The sequence below is a fragment of the Plecotus auritus genome (genome assembly GCF_963455305.1).
Source record: "Plecotus auritus genome assembly, chromosome: 4".
Classification (NCBI taxonomy): Eukaryota; Metazoa; Chordata; class Mammalia; order Chiroptera; family Vespertilionidae; genus Plecotus; species Plecotus auritus.
The window spans coordinates 102,031,058-102,053,869 of NC_137775.1; the positions used below are offsets into that span (position 1 = coordinate 102,031,058).

The 22,812-nt window shown below is 46.8% G+C and overlaps 2 protein-coding genes across 3 annotated transcripts; one reads left to right on the forward strand and one right to left on the reverse strand.

Moving 5' to 3' along the window:
* Positions 1-561: 561 nt before the first annotated feature.
* AIF1 (allograft inflammatory factor 1) lies at positions 562-2,830 on the reverse strand. 2 transcript variants are annotated; one of them, XM_080664607.1, is made up of 6 exons: positions 2,711-2,830; positions 2,256-2,317; positions 2,066-2,132; positions 1,443-1,484; positions 1,055-1,217; positions 562-747 (listed from the first exon to the last, which is right to left on the reverse strand). In XM_080664607.1, the coding sequence occupies exons 1-6, from the start codon at positions 2,733-2,735 to the stop codon at positions 663-665; spliced, it is 444 nt and encodes a 147-aa protein (XP_080520733.1). In that variant the 5' UTR covers positions 2,736-2,830; the 3' UTR covers positions 562-662. The 2 variants fall into 2 exon arrangements, with proteins under 2 accessions (XP_080520733.1, XP_080520734.1); XM_080664608.1 differs by lacking the exon at positions 1,443-1,484 and having other exon boundaries at positions 563-747.
* Positions 2,831-19,344: 16,514 nt separating this feature from the next.
* NCR3 (natural cytotoxicity triggering receptor 3) lies at positions 19,345-21,279 on the forward strand (the record flags this gene model as incomplete). The annotated part of the gene is given in 4 exon segments (XM_080665134.1): positions 19,345-19,399; positions 20,506-20,850; positions 20,994-21,163; positions 21,166-21,279. Coding segments are annotated over 4 exon segments (684 nt in total).
* Positions 21,280-22,812: the final 1,533 nt, after the last annotated feature.

Sequence of the window (22,812 nt, forward strand, 5' to 3'; positions counted from 1 at the left end):
CTTCACAATGGGCCTGGGTGGTTTTTCCCTCCCTCCCTCCCTCCCTCCCTCCCTCCCTCCCTCCCTCCCTCCCTCCCTCCCTTCTTTCCTTCTTCCTTCCTTTCTTTCCTTCCTTTCCTTCCATATCTCTCTCTCCTTCTCTCTCTTTCTCTCTTTCTCTCTCCTGTACCTGTCTTTTCATACCCCCTAACTTCCTTGAGGTCAAGGCTATCTTATACATCTGGAATGCCCCTTGCATACACAACCATTTGCTGTAGCCCTGGTCGGTTGAGTGTTGTCCCTTGCAGTAAAAGGTTTCAGGTTCAATCCCGGTCGGAGTGCATAGGAGAGGAAACTGATTGATGTTTCTTTCTCACATTGATGTTTCTCTCTCTAAAAAATAATTAAAAACCAATAAACATATCCTCTGCTGAGGATTAAAACAAAACAAAACAAAAAACCATCTGCTATAGTAGATACATTGCTCATTTCAGCAAATGCTTGCTGCCCTTCCCTCAAAGATGCTTCACTTTTTCCCAACCCCAGGAAAATCCCCCAGACAGAGACCAAGCTGACTTCATCTAGAGAAGGAGAAGAATTTATTTTAGTTCGACTCTGGCTCACAATTTTGTCTTCTTTTCTCGTGTTGGGGTCACCAGAAGCCCCTTTAATCCGACCACAAATCAGGGCAACTCAGAGATAGCTTTCTTGGCTGGAGGACGTGTTGGCTTCTCCTGCTCCTTTGCTTTCTCTTCATACATCAGGATCCTGGTTGAGATGGGAAGAGACACAGGGAACAGTCCTCTCAAGAGAATAAATCTTAGGCAGCTATGAAAGTCCAGAAGAAGATGAGGGTTTTGAGGTGGGAGTGCTGGGGGCTGTGGGACCAGAACCATGGATGGGGATAAGACCTTGAAAGGGTTCCTCAAAGGACGGAAGAAGTGGATGCTGAGTGTTGTGTAAGGTGAGCCTAGGGACTGGAGCAGGGTGGGGAGGAAACCGGTCAGGACAGGGGGCTTGGAACTGGACCGGTGGGCCACCCTGGCTCTGGCTCCCCCCACAGCAGTTCCCTCACATTTTTAGGATGGCAGATCTCTTGCCCAACATCATCCTGAGAAAGTCGGAGTAGTTGAAAGTCTCCCCAGAGCCGTTGGAAACCTCCTTGATTAATTTCTTTAGCTCCAGGTGGGTCTTGGGTACCCCAAGTTTCTCCAACATTCGCTTCAGAGACATGATATCTGGAGATAAAGGATGGGGGTGAGAAGAGGGGATCTCTCTCTCTCTCTCTCTCTCTCTCTCTCTCTCTCTCTCTCTCTCTCTCCTGTGCCGCCACATTCCCAGTCCCTTCCTCTAATCCTGGTAGCTGGGCTCTCTCCCAAACCATCTTATCCCCATCCAATGGAGCACGGTAGGAGGGACCTCTCCCTAGGTCTGCACACTCCCCCAAATCACCCTTTTCTCACCAATATCTCCGTTTCCATTCTGGTCAAACTCCATGTATTTCTCTGGGTGAGGGGAGAAAGCAGAGGTAAGCTCTGGCTGGAAGGGCAGGGGCAGGGCAGAGAACTGAGAAGGGGGTTGCTACGAATGCTAGGTAAGGAGGCATGGGAGAAGGAGGGTCAGGCAGAGGAAGTAGGGGTTGGGTTAAAGTGCCCTGTGGCCGAAACCGGTTTGGCTCAATGGATAGAGCGTCGGCCTGCGGACTGAAGGGTCCCGAGTTCGATTCCGGTCAAGGGCATGTACCTTGGTTGCGGGCACATCCCCAGTGGGAGGTGTGCAGGAGGCAGCTGATCGATGTTTCTCTCTCATCGATGTTTCTAGCTCTCTATCCCTCTCCCTTCCTCTCTGTAAAATATCAATAAAATATATTAAAAAAATAATAATAAAAATAAAGTGCCCTGTGAAGGCATCCTGAACTGAGGGGGCTGGTGCAAGGGGCTGGCCAGGGAAGGGGATGCAACTAGGACAATGGAGGCAGTCTTCCTTCTTCCAACCACAACAGCACTGTGTCTCTGCTCTCCCCCCTCTGTTTTTGGGAAAATCCTACCCCCTCGCCTCCCATCCACCCCTACAGTTTTCCCCTCACTCTTGAAGGCTTCCAATTTGGAGAGCAGATCCTCGTCACTGTTGTATTTGGGGTCATCCAGGAATTGCTGTGGGGTAAGCCAGAGCCAGGGTAGGCCCTCTGTCCGGGCCCCTTCCCCCAGCCCCAGCCCCAGCCCCAGCTCCAGCCCCAGCCCCAGCCCCAACCCCAACCCCTTAGTTCCCCCTTTTACCTTATTGATTTCATCCAGTCTCTCTTCCTGCTGGGCCTTCAGCAGCCCAAAGGCCTTTCCTCCTGAGGGGGCACAAAAGTTAATGTATCCCCGCCGCTGGCCCACCGGCCCCAGGCATTGCAGTTATGCCGTCTTAGGCCAGTAACTGCCCTCCTGGTCCCCTGGCCCACGTCTGTCACTCTTGCTCACTTTAAAAAATATATTTTTTTAAAAATTGATTTCAGAGAGGAAAGGAAAGGGAAAGATAGAAACATCAATGATGAGAGAGTATCATTGATTGGCTGCCTCCCCCGCCCCTTCCCCCTCAATGAGGATCAAGCCTGTAACCTGGGCATGTGCCCTGACTGGAATTGAACCGTGACCTCCTGGTCCATAGGTCGATGCTCAGCCACTGAGCCACGCCAGCAGGGTGCTTCTGCTCACTTTTGAGGCTTCTGCCTATCCCACCTGCCTACCCTGTAAATTCCGGGCTTGGTTCATGGCTCAGCAGATGCTGGTGGAGACAGACAAGCTGGCTGTGTCTCTGATGGCTCTCCTCTCCCACAGCCTCCTGGGAGGCTGCCCCACCTAAACTTCCCCTTTCCCTCATTTCCTCCTCCTCTAGGTCCAGGCCTCACTTCCTCATCAGCTTGTGCTGACACTGGTGAAACATGGGATTTGGGGTACAGACTTCTTCTCATGGGTTCTTATCTGATGAAGATGAAGAATAAATTTGTGGCCTAACAGATTTCTTTAATAAAAATGTAGAAGTTTATTGGAAGCATATACAAACTCCATCTGGGCAGAGGTGTCCCCAAAGGAGACCCCCTGAGGAGGGGCCCCCAAATGGGAAAAGCCTGCTCTCTCTAATGGGAAAAATAAAAAAATCTTGCCTGCTGCCCTTTTTCTTCTGGTTTATATATGCTGCAGTTCTTTGTTTGAACCTGACCCCTTCTAATTGGACCTTTCATTAATTTAGGACCCCCATGCTTTCCTCTTGGTTATTTTGTTGCACAGTATCAGTTTCAAAGGCCAAAGCCCAGTGGTGACTCTTCTTCCTCTCCCCTTATCTTGCAACATTCCTCTATTCTCTGTGAAAATATGTTTCCTTCTTTCCATTATCCTGTGACTTTTCTTTTTTTAAAAAAAATATATTTTATTGATTTTTTACAGAAAGGAAGGGAGAGGGATAGAGAGTTAGAAACACTGATGGGAGAGAAACATCAATCAGCTGCCTCTTGCACACCTCCTACTGGGGATGTGCCCGCAACCAAGGCACATGCCTTTGACTGGAATCGAACCTGGGACCTTTCAGTCCGCAGGCCGATGCTCTATCCACTGAGCCAAAACAATTAGGGCGTGACTTTTCTTTACCCTCTGTGAATGTATGTCTTCCTCCCCCCTTATTCTGTAGCCTTTTTCTGTTATTTGTACAAGTAAGATAAGCATTTTGGCGTCTCCAAGCTGCTCAGGATAGAGATACCTCGTCCTTCACATACGCATTCCTCCCCCATGGACCCTCTTTATTCCCTAAACCTGCCTATTTGGTCCTTAGAATTCCTTCCACTGGCACCCCAGGAGGAAGGGGGAGCTGAGTGTAGATTGGAGATGAGAAAATGACATTCTTTCAAATTCCTCTTAAGGAGAGCCCTGTGTGTGCATGAAAGGAGTATCTTGATAAGCCCACGGGGTGTGTGTAGGAAAGCAGGAAGACCCTTGGGACATCTATTCTCAGGAACAAATGGTCTTTAAACCTGGTTGGAGGTTCAGGTGACTGAGGCCAGCATCTGGTGGGTTTCAGGGTCCCATGCAGGGAGCCACGAGGAGGCTGGATCTGTCTGTGCTATGGGAGGGCCAGGAGGGTGGCCACATGGGTGCAGGGTCTGGAAAGGGAGCAAAACTTCATTCTCAGCTCAGCAGCTTGAGAGGCACTTGGAAATACAGAAATGTCTAACAAAGGCATTTTAATGTGTTTGCTTTAGAATGTACAATATAACCTCATTTTATCCCCTTTGAATTTTTTAGTAAAGTCTACAGAACTCAGGAATTTGAGTAGATTCTTTGGAGGAACTGAAAGTGGTGTTGAGAGAGACAGCATTTATGAACACGAGCCAGGCTGAGAGGCAGACATTAGGGGTGTGTGTGTGTGTGTGTGTCTGTGCTGGTCACTGCCGCGGGTTCAACAGAGGGTGAGTAGCCCTGATAAATGCCCTCCCTAGGCAAACCCTTCATCTCTCTTGCTGCTCTGTTTGGCTGGCCACTGCTAGGGGATGGGGGGTGGGGGGACAGTGTGTCCCCCTCACTGAGACCCTTTTGCCCAGACTCCCTACCCAGACTCCATGTCCCCGGCCCCAGCACTGAAGACACCTTTCCCTCTCCTCCCATCACCTGTCCCCTTCTGCTGCTGGGAGTTCTTGCTTCTCGTTCGCTCCTGACCCCGCAGGCGGGGAGATCTGGAGGGACTCTGACTTCTTGACTTCCCTTCATCGCAGCTGCCTCTCTCCTTGGAAGAAAGCTGCAACCCGGTACTTCCAATGGTCTCATTGCCTTGGGGAGGAGGGGGGGAGAATTAATTTCTTCATTCATACATTCATTCACAGTATTTATTGAATACTTACTATATGCCAGGCATGCTTCTTAGACCAGTGAACCAAACAAATGTAAAGTCTTCAGGGACAGAGCCTGAAATTCCCAGGAATATACAACAACTGCACCCAGCGAACAGCTGTGAACCCGGGAACACTGGTCCCAAGTGGTGTGAGCATGCAGATTCAGAGGAGCTCTGCACCCCCTCACGGAAAGGTCAGATTTCACCTGGGATAAGGTGATGTCTGTGGTCCGGCAGGAGAGGGAAATGCACAAGGGAGCTGGAGGACCTGGGGAAGTCTCTGCCCAGAAAAGTCTGCGGCTATTGGGGCTGACGTGATCCGTGAATGTGGAAGGGGATCCGCAAGGCTGCTAACAGAAGGGAACTCTAAAAAGCAAACCATAACTGAAATGGGTGTAAAAGGCCAGCCTAAAAATTGTAACAGTGTGCCAGCTGCTTAGACCCAAGGGGAAAAAAGACTGCACAGACTTGCGCGCAGCCCTGGAGTTCGCACACTTACTCTGGCTCTTTTTTCTTTATTTTTTCCTCTTTAAATCCTAGATGTTGATTACTAAGCCCAATACATAGGATCACCCTATTGGGGACACTGTAAGAGACTGCAGGGGAAAGTTGTTTTTGTGGAACCTGGGGATCAGAGCGGGGAATAACGATCAGAGAACCAGCTCAGGGGCAGCCCATTCCCCCAAACCGGTATTAAACGCCACAGGAAAAACAAAATCTAAACGCTAGCTAGAGAGGACCTATAGACCCGGAGGTCAATCCAGAAACACTGCCACCCAGGGGTTGAATCACAAATTGAGTCTTGGATAAACACAAATAAAGGAGCATAAGAAATAAAGACATACTGCCTGCTTGAAAATCAGGACTGTGAAAAAAACCAAGATGGCGGCATAGGTAAACACCTAAACTGCTGCCTCGCACAACAATTTCAAAACTACAACTAAAAGACAGAACGGACACCATCCAGAACCATAGGAAAGCAGGCTGAGTGAAAATTCTACAACTAGAAGGAAGGAGAAAAGCTCACAGAGAATTGGAGGTACAGCAAAGGGGCTTTGTGCGCGCAGAGAGGAAGGGCGGCTGAGAGCCTGGCTGACTTCCTCTGGCGGAAGGGGGAAGGAAGCCTCCGACCGCACTGAACCCCAGTTCTGACTGCACTGAACCCCAGTTCCGGACGAACCCCTGGGGACCCACGCTCTTACGGGGGGAGTCTGGACTCTCGGGCGGAGACTCGAGCTGGGAAAGGCAGAAGTCTGAAGGCGCACGCGGGCCAGTGCGCACAAAGGCTGCGGAGGTTGCCATAGGCTTTCCCTAGTGGAAGGGAGTCAGAGGATCCTGACTTCACTGAGCCCCAGTTCTGACTGCAGTGAACCCCGGTTCCAGGCGAGCCCCTGGGGACCCACGCTCTTGTGGGGGGAGTCTGGACTCTCGGGCGGAGACTCGGGAGCCGGGGAAGGCGGAGGACTGAAAGTGCGCCCGCGCCGGTGCGCACAAGGGCTGCGGAGGTTGCCGCGGGCTTTCCCTGGTGGAGGGGAGTCAGAGGCTCCTGACGGCACTGTGCCCCAGTTCTGACTGCAGTGAACCCCGGTTCCAGGCGAGCCCCTGGGGACCCACGCTCTTGTGGGGGGAGTCTGGACTCTCAGGCGGAGACTCGAGCTGGGGAAGGCGGAGGACTGAAAGCGCACGTGCGCGCAAGGGCGGGGCTGACAGGAAGCCAAGACTGAGGCTCCACCCCATCCAAGCTGAGCACAGAGGCTATTGCAATTTGGCAAGTCTAATCCTATAGGGCTGTCTCCAGCACTGGGCTTCTCCCAGCATAGACACAGCTGATCCTTACAGCCAACTGACCCGGAGGTCAATTCTTCCCAGTGATACCAACAACAATAAAGACTTAATTACAACAAGGCTGTACACACAGTCCACAAAGGGGTGCACCAAGAGTGTCCACCTCAGGTTAACTGGGGAAGCAGACCCACTGGGCCATATTGGAAACCTAGCACAAATATCTACCTTACCAACTCAGGGAATCAGTGAAAATGCGGGGTCAAAGAATCAGATCACAAACGAAAGAAATGGAGGAAAACAAACGACTGGATATAGAATTCAAAACCACCGTTATAAGACTTTTTAAGAATATCCTAGAAAAGGCCGATAAATATAACGAGACTCTCGAAGATATGAAAAAGGACCAACTAGAAATTAAGCATACACTGACTGAAATAAAAAATATTATACAGAGACCCAGAAACAGAATAGAGGAACACAAGAATCAAGTCAAAGAATTGAAATACAAAGAAGCAAAAAACACTCAACCGAAAAAGCAAAAAGCAAAAAAAAAAATCCAAAAAGTTGAAGATAATGTAAGAAGACTCTGGGACAACTTCAAGCGTACCAACATCAGAATTATGGGGGTGCCAGAAGAAGAGAGAGAGCAAGATACTGAAAACCTATTTGAAGAAATAATGACCGAAAACTTCCCCCACCTGGTGAAAGAAATAGACTTACAAGTCCAGGAAGCCCACAGAACCCCAAACAAAAGGAATCCAAAGAGGACCACACCAAGACACATCATAATTAAAATGCCAAGGGCAAAAGACAAAGAGAGAATATTAAAAGCAGCAAGAGAAAAACAGTTAATTACCTACAAGGGAGCACCCATACGACTGTCAGCTGACTTCTCAACAGAAACTATGCAGGCCAGACGGGAGTGGCAAGAAATTTTCAATGTGATGAATAGCAAGAACCTACAACCAAGATTACCCAGCAAAGCTATCATTCAGAATTGAAGGTCAGATAAAGAGCTTCACAGATAAGAAAAAGCTGAAGGAGTTCATCACCACCAAACCAGTATTATATGAAATGCTGAAAGGTATTCTTAAAGAAGAGGAAGAAGAAAAAAGTAAAGATAAAAATTATGAACAACAAATACATATCTATCAACAAGCGAACCTAAAAATAAAGTGAATTAAAAACCTGAGGAGCAGAATAATCTGGTGAATATAATAGAATCAGGGGCATAGAAAGGGAGGGGACTGTTAATTCTCAGGGGGAAAGGGGTATGGGGGGTTCATGAAGAGAATGGACAAAAATCATACACCTATGGATGAGGACAGTGGGGGGGAGGTAAGGGCAGAAGGTGGGGTGGGAAAGGGGTGGAGGGGAGCTATGGGGGGAAAAAGGAGAAATAATTGTAATAATCTGAATAAAGATTTATTTAAAAAAAAAAAAAAAAGAAAATCAGGACTATGGCCTACAACACTGAGGAGCAGTGGAACGCAGGGAACTTCAATACTGTCCTTACTAGGAAACAGGCAAGCCAAACAGAACAGTAGAGGAAGTGAATGACCTTCACTACTGAACATTTTTATTTTTATTTCATCTTTTACTTAAGAAACTTTTTTTTCTTTTTTTCTCTCTTGATTTTACCTTTTTAATTATTTTTTCAAATTTTTTATTGATTAAGGTATTACATGTGTCCATATCTCCCCATTGCCCTCCCACCCCACTCCCATACATGCCCTCACCCCCCAGTGCCTTGCGTCCATTGTACCTTTTTAATTATTACATTTTTATTTTTAATCAGTATTATTACGACTACTATTTTACCTTTTTTTTTTAAGTGTCATTTTATTGTCTCTCTATTTTATTTTGGGATTAGTGTTCTACATTCTATTTTCATCTTTCCTTTAGCATCATTTTACTCTATCTCAACTTTACCTTTATGCCAACACTCTTCCTCACTTTTCCACATTTTGTTGTCCTGTTTCTCTTACCATATTCCTGCTTTAGATTTTCTCTGTTCCTTCTTTTTACCCCCTGTTAAAATTTCACCCTACTTATATATCTCATTTCCAATCCCCTGCTCCAAGTCCATACACACCTCTCTCTTCTCTTTCTTCACTATCCAAATTTTTTTTCTCTCTGTCCTTTTGTTGTTGTTTGCTTGATTATTGATTATATTGTTTTTTATGCTTGTTTGTGAGATTGTTTCACTTTTTCTTTTTGTTTTTTGTTGTTTTGTTTTTGTTTGTTTCTTGCTTCTGTTTTCCATTGCCTCGCTTGATATTAGTTGTTGTTCGTAGTTTGCATTCATCTCTAGGTATTTGTTGCTGGCATTTGTTTGGATTAGTGGCTATTCTATTGGAGTTTTCTCCCCATATAAATAGTTCTTTCCCCTCTTCTTTTTTATTCTCTTTCTTTTCTCTCTTACTTTTTCCTTTTCCCAAATTCATTTTTTGCACTCTTTTTCCCCCTCTTCTTTCTTTCTTATCCCCTAAATCTCTCTTCTCTGGTGGTCACCTTTATTTGTGGTTATTAGTATAGTGAATACATTTGTGTTCAGTGCCTTGTGCGTTGTGCCTTGTTGTGTTGTATTTTGTGCCTTTAAATCAACGCAGGAGAGAGAGAACTACATAACCAGACATCCAGAGAAGAGAGACCATGGGGAGACAAAGAAACAGCCTGCATATGAAAGAAAAGCAGGCATCACAAGAAAAGGAAGTAAACGAAATGGAGGCAAGCAACCTGTCAGAGAAAGAATTCAGAGAAATGGTCATAAGGTGGCTGAAAAGAATGGAAGACAAATTCAACAATATGTGTAAGAACCAAGAGGAAATGAAGAAGAACCAAGAAGAAATGAAAAATGACATCGCTGCTATAAAAAACTCAATAGAAAGCATCAACAGTAGACTAGAAGAAGCAGAGGACCGCATCAGTGAGCTAGAAGACAAGGTAGGAAAAACTACCCAAGCAGAGCAGCTTCTAGAAAAAAAAAATTAAAAAGCAGGAAGAGAGCCTAAGGGAACTTTGGGACAAGACAAAACAAAACAACATCTCATAATAGAGGTTCCAGAAGGAGATGAAAGTGAGAAAGGAATAGAAAACCTGTTTGAAGAAATAATGACAGAAAACTTCCCTGATATAGGGAAGAAAAAACCCACACAAATCCAAGAAGCTCACAGAGTCCCAAACAAAATGAATCCCAAAAGACTGACTCCAAGTCACATTATAATTAAATTGGCAAACACCAACAACAAAGTAATAATCTTAAAAGCGGCCAGAGAGAGACAGAAAGTTACCTACAAAGGATCCCCCATCAGACTAGCAACTGATTTCTCAACAGAAACACATCAGGTAAGAAGGGAATGAAATGAAATATACAAAGTCATGCAAAGGAAGGGTCTGAATCCAAGAATACTGTACCCAGCAAGGCTATCAATCAAAATTGAGGGTGAAATCAGGAGCTTCACAGATAAAAAAGGACTAAGGGAGTTTATTACCACCAAACCAGCAATGCAAGAAATGCTAAAGGGTCTGCTATAAAAAGAAGAAATAGGAAGCAAAGAAGGAACACAAGTAAAGAATAAAAATGGCGACAAACAAGTACCTATCAATAATAACTTTAAATGTAAATGGATTAAATGCCCCAATCAAAAGACATAGGATAGCTGAGTGGATAAGAAAACATGACCCATATATCTGCTGTCTACAGGAAACCCACCTCAGAAAAAAAGACGCACACAGACTGATGGTGAAGGGATGGAAAAAGGTTTTTCAGGCGAATGGAAATGAAAAAAAAGTTGGGGTAGCAATACTTATATCTGACAAATTAGATCTCAAAGTGAAGGACATAACAAGAGATAAGGAAGGCCACTTCATAATACTAAAGGGAGCAATCCAACAAGAAGAAATAACTCTGGTAAGTATATATGCACCCAATACAGGAGCACACAAATACATAAAAAAACTTCTGGAGGATATCAAGGGAGAGATTGACAGCAATACAGTCATATTAGGGGACTTAACTCCACTAACATCACTGGACAAATCCTCTAAACAAAAAAATCAGCAAAGAAACATCAATCCTAAATGACGCACTAGACCAGATGGAATTAATTGACATCTTCAGAACATTTCACCCCAAAGCCACAGAATATATATTCTTCTCAAGTACACATGGGTCATTTTCAAAGATAGACCATATATTGGGTCACAGGCAAAGTCTCTTCAAATTCAAGAAGATAGAAATCATATCAAGCATCTACTCAGATCACAATGGCATAAAACTGGAAATCAACTACAATAAAAACAATCTAAAAAAATCAAACACATGGAGACTAAATAGCATGCTATTAAACAATGACTGGGTTACCAGAGAGATCAGAGAAGAAATAAAAAACATCATGGCAACAAAAAACAATGAAAACACAACAATCCAAAATCTATGGGACACAGCGAAAGCAGTCTTGAGAGGGAAGTTCATAGCTCTACAAGCCTACTGCAAAAAAACAAGAAACAATGGTAATAAATTACCTAACCCTACAACTCAAAGAGCAACAAGAAAAACCCAGTGTAAGCAGAAGGAAGGAAATAATAAAGATCAGAGTGGAGATAAACAACATAGAGACCAAGAAAACAATACAAAAGATCAACAAAACCAAGAGCTGGTTCTTTGAAAGGATAAACAAGATTGATGAACCTCTAGCCAGACTCACCAAGAAGCAAAGAGAGAGGACCCAAATAAACAAAATCAGAAATGAAAGAGGAGAAATTACAACAGATCCCACAGAAATACAAAGGATTGTTAAAAAATACTATGAACAACTCTATTCCAACAAACTGGACAACCTGGAGGAAATGGACATATTCCTAGAAAAATACAACCTTCCAAAACTCAATCAGGAAGAATCTAAAAATCTCAATAGGCCAATAACTATGGAAGAAATTGAAGCAGTCATCAAAAAGCTTCCAGCAGCCGAAACCGGTTTGGCTCAGTGGATAGAGCGTTGGCCTGCGGACTGAAGGGTCCCAGGTTCGATTCCGGTCAGGGGCACGTACCTTGGTTGCGGGCACATCCCCAGTAGGGGGTGTGCAGGAGGCAGCTGATCGATGTTTCTCTCTCATCGATGTTTCTAGCTCTCTATCCCTCTCCTCTCTCTTCCTCTCTGTAAAAAATTAATAAAATATATTTAAAAAAAAAAAAAAAAAGCTTCCAGCAAACAAAACCCTGGGGCCAGATGGCTTCACAGGGGAGTTTTACCAAACATTCAAGGAAGAACTAAAACCTATCCTCCTCAGACTATTCCAAAAAATTCAAGAGGAAGGAACACTTCCAAGCTCATTCTATGAAGCTAGCATCACCCTAATACCAAAACCAGATAAAGACAACACAATAAAAGAGAATTATAGGCCAATATCCCTCATGAACATAGATGCCAAAATCCTCTATAAAATTCTAGCAAATCGGATCCAGCAGTACATACACCATGACCAAGTAGGATTTATCCTGGGGATGCAAGGATGGTACAATATTTGCAAATCAATAAACGTGATACATCACATAACAAATTGAGAGATAAAAACCACATAGTCATATCAATTGATGCAGAAAAAGCATTTGACAAAAATCCAACACCCATTTTTGATAAAAACTTTCAGCAAGGTGGGAATAGAAGGATCATACCTCAACATAATAAAAGCCATATATGACAAACCCACAGCTAACATCATACTCAATGGGCAAAAACTAAAACCGTTTCCCCTAAGAACAGGAACAAGACAGGGATGCCCACTCTCACCACTCCTGTTTGACATAGTACTGGAAGTGCTAGCCCTAACGATCAGACAAGAAGAAGAAATAAAGGGCATCCAAATTGGAAAAGAAGAAGTAAAACTGTCATTATTCCCAGATGACATGATATTATACATAGAAAACCTTAAAGACTCCATCAAAAAACTACTAGACTTAATAAATGAATTCGGCAGTGTAGCAGGATACAAACACCCAGAAATCAATGGCTTTTTTACACACCAATAATGAACTCACAGAAAAAAATTTTTTAAAAACAATCTCATTTACCATTGCAACAAAAAACTAAGATACCTAGGAATAAACCTAACTAAGGAGGTAAAGATCTGTACTCAGAAAACTACAGGACATTGAAAAAAGAGATGGAGGAAGACATAAACAAATGGAAGAACATACCGTCTTCATGGATTGGTAGAATCAACTTCATTAAAATGTCCATACTACTCAAAGCAATCTATAGATTCAATGCAATCCCCTTCAAGATACCAACAGAATATTTCACAGACCTAGAACAAACCCTCCAAAAATTCATCTGGAATAAAAAAGATCCTGAATATCCCCAGCAATCCTGAGAAAGAAGAACAATGTTGGAGGGATCACAATACCAGATATCAAGCTATATTACCAAGCCACGGCTCTCAAAACTGCCTGGTACTGACACAAGAACAGACATATAGACCAATGGAACAGAACAGAGAACCCAGAAATTGACCCCAGCCATTATGCTCAATTAATATTTGACAAAGGAAGCAAGAGCATACAATGGAGTCACGACAGTCTCTTCAATAAATGGTGTTGGGAAAATTGGACAGATACATGCAAAAAAATGAAACCAGACCACCAACTTACACCATATACAAAAATAAACTCAAAATGGATAAAGGACTTAAATGTAAGACGGGAAGCCATAAAAATCTTAGAAAAATCCATAGGCAGCAAAATAACAGACATATGTCGTAGCAATATCTTTACTGATACAGCTCCTAGGGCAGTGGTTCTCAACCTTTCCAATGCCGCCATTCTTTAATACAGTTCCCCATGTTGTGGTGACCCCCAACCATAAAATTACTTTTGTTGCTACTTCATAACTGTAATTTTGCTACTGTTAATGAATTGTAATGTAAATATCTATGTTTTCCGATGGTCTTAGGCTCTACAACAACGGTTCTCAACCTGTGGGTCGTGACCCACAGGTTGAGAACCGTTAGCAGGGTCGCCTAAGGCCATCGGAACATGAGGATCTGTATTAAACATATATCCAACATGAGGATCTGTATTAAAGGGTCATGGCATTAGAAAGGTTGAGAACCACTGTCCTAGGGCAATGGAAACTAAGGAGAAAATAAACAAATGGAACAACATCAAAATAAAAGGCTTCTGCACAGCAAAAGAAACCATCAACAAAACAACAAGAGAGCCCACTGCATGGGAGAACGTATTTGCCAATGTTATCTCCGATAAGGGCCTAATCTTCAACGTTTACAAGGAACTCATACAACTTAACAAAAGGACATACAGAAGGCCAGGATACATATGAAAACATGCTCAAAGTCACTAATCATCCGAGATGCAAATCAAAACAACAATGAGGTACCATCTCACACCTGTCAGAATGGCTATCATCAACAAATCAACAAACAACAAGTGCTTTTGAGCCCTGACCAGTTTGGCTCAGTGGATAGAATGTCGGCCTGTGGACTGAAGGGTCCCAGGTTCGATTCCAGTCAAGGGCATGTACCTTGGTTGTGGGCACTTCCCTGGTGGGGGGTGTGTAGGAGGCAGCTGATCGATGTTTCTGGCTCTCTATCTCTCTCCCTTCCTCTCTGTAAAAAATCAATACAATATATTTTAAAACAAAAACAAAAACAAACAAAAAAACAATTGCTTTCGAGGATGTGGAGAAAAAGGAACCCTTGTGCACTGCTGGTGGGAATGCAGACTGGTACAGCCATTATGGAAAACAGTATGGAATTTCCTTAAAAAATTAATAATGGAACTGCCATTTGACCCAGTAATCCCACTTCTAGGAATATATCCCAAGAAATCAGAAACGCCAATCAGAAAGGATATATGCACCCCTATGTTCATAGCAGCACAATTTACAATAGCTAAGATTTGGAAACAGCCTGAGTGCCCATCAGCAGATGAGTGGATTAGAAAACTGTGGTACACCTACACAATGGAATATTACGCTGCTATAAAATGGAAGGAACTCCTACCATTTGCAACAGCATGGATGGACCTGGAGAGCATTATGCTAAGTGAAATAAGCCAGTCAGAGAAAGATAAATATCACATGATCTCACTCATTTGTGAAATATAATGAACAACATAAGCTGATGAACAAAAATAGATCCAGAGACATAGAAGCATCGAACAGACCATCAAACCTCAGAGGGAAGGCAGAGGAGGGCGGGGGGGTGGGATAAGAGATCAACCAAAGGACTTGTATGCATGCATATAAGCATAACTAATGGACACAGACTATAGGGTGGTGAGGGCATGTGCTGGGGGGTGGGAGTGGCCAGGGAGATGTCAATGGGGGAAAAGGGAGACATCTGTATTACTTTCAACAATAAAAATACATTTTACAAAAACAAAACAAAAAAACTGTGGCTATGACAGTAATGCCCTTATGTTTCTGTGAAAGAGGCGGTAAGACTCTAAAGTGGAACAGCTTCCACGGTGATAAGATCCAAGGTGTAGGTCATGTAGAGTCAAGGTTATGGTTGGAGTGGACAAGGTGAAGCAACTGGGAAACTAAGTATTGAGCCCAGCCCGTGTGGCTCAGTGGTTGAGCGTCCACCAATGAACCAGGAGTTCATGGTTAGATTCCTGGTCAGGGCACATGCTGGGTTGTGGGCTCGATCCCCAGTAGGGGGCGTGGAGGAGGCAGCCAATCAATGATTCTCTCTCATCATTGATGTTTCTATCTCTCCCTTTCCCTTCCTCTCTGAAATCAATAAAAATATTTTTTAAAAAGAAATTGTGTATTGAAAAGTCATTTGCAAGATGCGTACAAGAATGTTCATAGGAGATTGATTTATAATAGCCCCAAAATAAGAAACAACCCAATTGTACATAATGAAATGAACAGATAAACTAGTATAATCTAATACTACTCAACAATGAAGGAACAAGCTACTGATATGTGCAACAACATAGATAAGTGTCACAGACATTATGCAGAGTGAAAGAAGCCAGGTACAAGAGTGCATACCATAGGAATTCCATTTACATGAGGTTCAAAAATAAATTAAACTAATCTATTGGGGCAAAAATCAGTGGTTGCTTCTGGGAATGGGGAGGGGTTGACCAAAAATGAGCATGGGAAAAATTTTGGGGTGATGAGAATGAGCTACATCTCAGTTGCAGCATTGTTGACATATATTTGCCAGAGTTCATCAAACTGTATGCTTAATATCTGTGAATGTTACTGTATATAATATATCTAAGTGTTTAAAATGTCATCTACCCTGCCCTAGCCGGCTTGGCTCAGTGGATAGAGCATTGGCCTGCAGACTGAAAGTTCCTGGGTTTTGATTCTGGTCAAGGGCACATGCCTGGGTTGCGGGCTCGACCCCCAGTGTGGGGCGTGCAGGAGGCAGCCGATCAATGATTATCTCTCATCTTTGATGTTTCTGTCTCTCTCTCCCTCTCCCTTCCTCTCTGAAATCAATAAATTGCAAAAGCCTCTGTGCTCAGCTTGGATGGGGCGGAGTCTCAGGGCGGAGCAGACAATCTTGGCTTCCTGTCAGCCCTGCCCTTGCACACACGCCTCCAGACCTCTGCCTTCTGCGACTCCCCTGAGTTTCTGCCTGACAGTTCAGATTCTCCCTGTAAGAGCGTGGGTCCCCAGGGGCTCACCCGGAACTGGGGTTCAGAGCAGTCAGGAGCTTCCGACTCCCTTCTGCTAGGGAATGCCTGCGGCAACCTCCGCATTCAGCTTTCTCTGCGAGCACTCACGTGCACGCGCGCACCTCCAGACCCGCTGCAGCTCCCCCGGGTCTCCGAGTCTCCGTGTGCCTTTCTCTCTACCTGACAGTCCAGACTCCCCCTGTATGAGCCTGGGTCCACGGAGTTTCACCCGGAACTGGGGTTCAGTGCAGTCAGGAGCTTCCTTCCCCCTCCCGCCAGAGAAAGTCAGCCAGGCACTCAGTCGCCCTTCCTCTCTGCGCACATCTCTGTACCTCAGCCCTCCTTTGCTGCTCCTCTGATTCTCCGTGAGCTTTCCTCTTTCCTTCTAGTTGTAGAATTTCCACTCAGCCAGCCTTCCTGTGGTTCTGGATGATGTCCGTTCTGTCTTTTAGTTGTAGTTTTGAAATTGTTGTGCGAGGCAGCAGTTTAGGTGCTTACCTATGCTGCCATCTTGGTTTCTCCTACAGCTTTTCTTTTAAAAGATATTTTTCTTGATTTCAGAGAGGAAGGGAGAGGGAGAGAGAGATACAAACATCAATGATGAGAGAATCATTGATCAGCTGCCTCCTGCATGCCCCCTCCCCCACTGGGGATGGAGCCCGAAACCCAGGCATGTGCCTGACAGGGAATTGAACTGGGACCTCGGAATCGAACCGTGACCTGGTTCCTAAGTCGATGCCACGCTGGCCAGGCAACTCTACAGCTTTTTCTCTTCGTTGAGTCTTGAGTCCCTGGTAAACCGTTCTTTTGCAAGATTCCATCCTTGTGTCTACTGAGTTAATTTGCACGACAGTTCCCATCCTGCAAGTTGAAGTTCCCCAGAGCGTCTCAGAGTTACTGAAAAAGGCCCACACACGTCCCAGATTTATTCTAGACGATTAAATCTACATGTTGTCTTTGGAATCTACAACAGTTTTGGGTATTGAAAATCGTAGGTAGAGGAAAGAGGAAGAGAGCAAGACCCCCTTCAGTTCAGGCCAGCTGTAACATGGTCATCCTAGCCCAGGCCTGGGAGGAGTTAGGGGCTACACTGTGCCCAGCACAGCAGGGTCTGGAAGTAACAGATGCTACTCCCACCTCACAGATGCGTCAGTAGTGGAACCAGGACTCCAGTGAGGCTACCTCCCAGCCGGCTGCCTGGGCGGTGGGATAGTGCTCTGGAGTGTGCACTCCGCAGGTGGCCCACTCCAGCCCCACCCCAGTCACTGAGTGGTGACTGCCCCTCCCTGTCCAGACCGTGGGCTTCTCACAGTTGAGTAAAAGACACAATTTTCTCTACATTGACTCTGGGTGGTGACAGGTGTCGTCGATAGGACAAGGCAAGGTAAGGGACAGGGCGGAAGCCAGGTGAGAAAAGCCACCTCTTAGTGCCTCCGGCTTCCTCATGCTCCATGACCACCAGGGGGCAGACCTTGCACAGCCTGGCAGCTCCGTCCCACCGCTGGCCGGATGGCTCGTAGCAGCCCCAGGCGGATGGGGAAGGGCTGAAGCGGTCCTCCCAGGCTGTGTGGCACGCCTGCTTGTCGAGGTGGTTCTGAGAAGTTACATTTGTTCGAGCTTATAGTTTGCAGGGAGCTGGCATTTGCACCCAGCCAGACTCCAAGCCGGTGGTCTCAACCATGAGATGACTGCTTTTCCAAAACAATAAAAAGCAAAAAACCCCGGGGTGCGCTGGTATTTCTCTCTCTCTCTCTCTCTCTCTCTCTCTCTCTCTCTCTCTCTCTCTCTCTCTCTCTCTCTCTCTCGTCAATAAACATATCCTAAGGTAAGTATTGTAAAAATAAATAAATAAAAACATACATACATACATAACATAAAAGGAGCCAGAGAGAAGTGTGTGGTGAGGGCTGGCCCGTGTTTCACCAGGCACATTACAGGTAACCCTGTTGTTGTGTGCTGTGCCCTTCACCCGGCTCTGCCATGCACGTGTGTGCCATATCCCTGCATTAACCCCTCTACAACCATGAGCTGCATGTAACACAATGTGCCCTTCGTTTGTGTCTGTACAAACACATTCCAAAATTGTGTTCTCAGTGGGTGTTGGTTAAATAGTGATGCAGCAGTAAATGAGTGAATTTACCAGTGGTGGGCAGTCCACACAGAACGCCCTGGTAAAGCGGCCCGGAAAGCGAGCTGAACTCCTTCCATGGAGACTTGAATATGAAGGGTTCAAACTTCTCCATCAGCTGCACTCACCCCGCCAAACCTCGCAGGTCTAAGTTAAACAGGAAGCAAGCCCCGAGCAAACCTTGAAAATCGTAGGTAGAGGAAAGAGGAAGAGAGCAAGACCCCCTTCAGTTCAGGCCAGCTGTAACATGGGTCATCCTAGCCCAGGCCTGGGAGGAGTTAGGGGCTACACTGTGCCCAGCACAGCAGGGTCTGGAAGTAACAGATGCTACTCCCACTTCACAGATGCGTCAGTAGTGGAACCAGGAGCCACCTTATCCTGGTTTACGGAAGAATTAGAAAGGGTTTAATAAGCAATATTAAATATCAGGTCACTTCTTCTAACCCCCTCGATGATAGAATCTCTAGAGCTGCCCCGGGGGAGGGTCGGATTCCAGGGAAAGAAATGGATGGGGTGGGCCTGGGCACTGATGAGCCAACGGGTGGGAAAGCGGATTCGCTCTGGGCCCAGGAGGGCTCCCGGAGGTCTTCTAGGTTAATGGCTGGTCTTCTTGAACATCGGAAGTTGGGGGAACCACATCCTGGTCTCACTTGCCAGACACCTAGGCCTCCACTCCCTCTCAAACCCTTAAGCCACCTGCCCACAGGCTGCCCCCACCTCCTGAGACCCAGATCTCGCCTCCGCAGGAGCCTCTCTCCTCCGCCATGCATTTCCTGCCCAAGGTGCCAGGAGGCGAGGTCCTTGGCAAGTGATGTGTGAGTCCTGTGTGTCATAGAAAGCTCCACCGGCATTTGGTGACCAAGGCCTGCTCAGTGAGGGTCGCTCCTCCTCGGCCAGCCTTGCTGCTTAGGGCGCCTCGACCGCTGGAATGCCCTCCCACGTGGCCTGGATGCTGCTGCTCACCTTCACCATGCTCCATCCAGGTGATGGCTTCCTCCCGGACCCTGAGGGGTGTGGGCTGGGGGCGGGGCCGGGGAGGCTGGCTAGAGATGTCTGGAGAGCAGGCTTGGTGGGGGCTGCATCTTGAGCCCTGATGGGAGCTGACACCCAGAACTCCCCGCTCGGTTCCCTCCAGGCTGCCTGCTGGCACAGTCATGGTCACGGTCACAGTCACACCCAGCTTCTACCCGGAGCTCCTTTCTTCCCAGCCACCCTCCTAATAAGATAAAGTTGAAAGAACCAGCAAAAATTGGCTTGAAGTGGTCAATTTCTTTAAAGGGGTCAGTTTTAATTTGATGAGTTTATATCTCGGTGTAGAGATAATTAGGAGTTCGGGAGACCTCATTAAATCTAAGTTTCCTAGTGAAACAGACTTTAATTCACTGAGAGACCTTCCCTGTCAGACCTATTCCTGGACGCAGACCTGTAGCTTCAGATGAGCTGGTTCCTGGGGCAAGCCCAGGCCCCTCCACATCCCTCCAGACCCACCAAATAAAAGTCTCTGGGGTGGGGCCCAGGGCCCTGTTCAACAAAGATGCTAGGTGCTATCAAGTTTGAGAACCACTGAAATAGAAGAATGCCTAGTAAATTTCACTAACTCGAGAATTTAATCAGGGATTTTAAGAATTGGTTTAATTCATCAATTTGGATCAGTTAAGTGGGGATCTCAATCAATGACAGCCAGGTATTCACCTGGAGATTTAAGTACTTGATGCTCTTTAACAACACACAAAGCAGCAAGGTGGTGCGTGGCAGCCGTCACCAGCGGGCAGTGGTGCCTGCAGAGATGTGATCAATGACACCAGTTAACTGGCAGCCCATTCACCAGGGAGCTCCAATATCACTGTCGCAGGGGAAGCTTCAGCAGGACACTGCTGCTGAGTGCAGCTGGAACACAATGAAAGGCAGGGGAGAGCTGGTACAGGGAAGAATTAGAAATGGGTTTAATGAGCAATATTAAATATTAGCTTGGTGAAGAGAAAGGGATTAATGAGGCTCCCACAAGCTGGGACATTCCACGGTGAGCTCTCTTGCCTTTCTCCTGGGTTATCTGGGGAGGCATTTACCTGGGTCTTCTCTCTGCCTCCAGCATCCTGTGCTCTCTGGGTGTCCCAGCCCTCTGAGATCCATGCCCAGGAGGGTGCCGCTGTCCTCGTGCCCTGCTCCTTCAATGCCAGCCAAGGGACACTGGCCATTGGCTCTGTCACATGGTACCGGGATAAGGTGGCCCCGGGGAAGGAAGTGAGGAATGGGACCCCAGAGTTTAGGGGCCGCCTGGCCCCTCTTGCCTCTTCCCGCTTCCTCTGTGACCACCAGGCGGAGCTGCACATCTGGGATACCCGAGGCCGAGACGCTGGCGTCTATGTGTGCAGGGTGGAGGTGCTGGGCCTGGGTGTCGGGACAGGGAATGGGACTCTGCTGGTGGTGGAGAAAGGTGAGCCCCCCTGCCCCTTGGCTGGAGGCTCCACTCTCCCTGAAGTTGAGAGTCCTTCCCGAGGCTCCCGCTGCTGTCTCTCCCACGATGCATACCTTTTCCCCAGTCCCCTTACCAAGCCCTTCTCCACCACCCACATGCAGGACCTCCTGGGCCAGGGGCCCTCACAGCCCTCCTCCTTCGGGCTGGATTCTATGCCTTCAGTTTTCTCTCTGTGGCCATGGGCAGCACCATCTATTACCAAGGCAAGTGTGAGTCATGGAGCCGTGATAATGGCCGAAGAGAAGGCGGAGCAGCGAGCGAGCTGGAGAGGGGGGAGACAGAGGCCAAGGTGAGAGAAGCATCGCAGCACCAGGAACTCGGCCACCTCACAGCCAGGCCACTGCCGCCTGGGGACACTGCCGCTTCTTGAATGCCTCTGATGAGTGATTCCAGACCCCAGTGACCCCAACACTTTTCAGGGGACCCCAATAAATCGGCCCACCACTAACTTCCAATGGGTCTCTGTGTTTCCTTCCCCATCCCCCAATACCCCAGTGTGCCCCTCTCTGGGTTCTCCCTTCTGCTAAGCCTGGCCTAGGAATGTCCAAGGACCACCCGCCCCCCACCCCCAGCCTGGGGCTCGACAGGAAGTGACCCAGCTCTCCCAGCCCAGGAGGCAGAGGCTGGTTCTCCTGAGAAATGAGGGCTATCAAATCTGATTGGTCCAGTTGTCAACTGCCCACAGACAAATACAATAGTCTCCCCCATGGGGGTATCTTCCAAGACTCCTCATGGATGCCTGAGACCATGGTCGGAACTGAGCCCTCTATATACTGTGGTTTTTTCCTGTACATACATGCCTATGATGGAGTTTAATTTATAAATTAGGCATGGTAAGAGATTAACAACAATGATGATAAAATAGGACGATTATAACAATATCCTATATAATAAAAGCCTAATATGCAAATTATCCCCTTGACCGGGAGTTTGACCAGTTCTACTGCTCGCTATGATGTGTGCTGACCACCAGGTGGCAGCGTGGAACATAGTGGGCGTATGTGACACGGCGCTGGCAGCAGGCGGCAGTGGAGGTGCTGCTGGCCCCAGTGAGCTCAGACAAGAGCGGGACCGCAGCAGGATGGTGGAGCAGGTGAGCGGGCGGTGCCAGGCCAAGGCAGGTGTGAGTGGGCCTGATTGCCCCACAGATGGCGACCAGCGGCAGTGGCAGTGGGTGGGGTCACTGTCTGGCTCCCAGATGCTGAGAGGGTCAGGTGGGGGTCCAATGACTCAGGCAGAGGGGAGTGCGTGGGGCCCCGGGGGCCCAGGTGCTGCCCAGGGCCCAGAAGTCAGCTGGGACCTGCCCTTCCACGCCAGACTGATGCTTCAATTGTTGGCCAGGCCTAGGGACCCCACCTGTGCACGAATATCGTGCACCGGGCCTCTAGTACTGTAATATAAATGATGTGACTGTGGTTTCTCTCTCTCTCAAGATATCTTATTGCCCTATACTCACCCTGCTTCCTGTGATGTGAGAGGATACAGTGCCTGCCTATGTGTTGGAGGAAGTGAGGTGAATGACGTGGGCACTGGACTGCGATAGGGTGACTTGAACACAAGCACAGTGATACCTCAACTGCTGATCTTGCAACCTGGCTGGCTACTAAGTGACTAGGCCAGGAAGCATATCTAGGGTGGGTTCGCTGGACAAACAGATAAGCCATGCCCCGGCAGGATGGAGCGGGATAGAGATTTCATCATGCTACTCAGAATGGTGCGCAATTTAAAACTTAGGAATTATTTATTTCTGGAATTTTCCATTTACTATTTTCTGACTGCGGGCAACTGGACCAGTGTTTCCACTGTTTGAAAGCCAAACCGTGGATAAAGGGGGGACTACTGTATTCTTTTCAAGCCTTCAGGGGAGCTTGGGTCCCTAGACACCTTTCTTTAGCCAAGAAATCACTACTTGACCCCAGA

Coding starts and splice junctions, on each gene's coding strand:
- AIF1 (XM_080664607.1), bottom strand. CDS start 2,735: ATGAACCAAGCCCGGAATTTACAGG. Junction 2,133..2,255: donor GACTGGATGAAATCAATAAG/GTAAAAGGGGGA, acceptor CTTACCCCACAG/CAATTCCTGGATGACCCCAA. Junction 1,218..1,442: donor GAATGGAAACGGAGATATTG/GTGAGAAAAGGG, acceptor CTTTATCTCCAG/ATATCATGTCTCTGAAGCGA.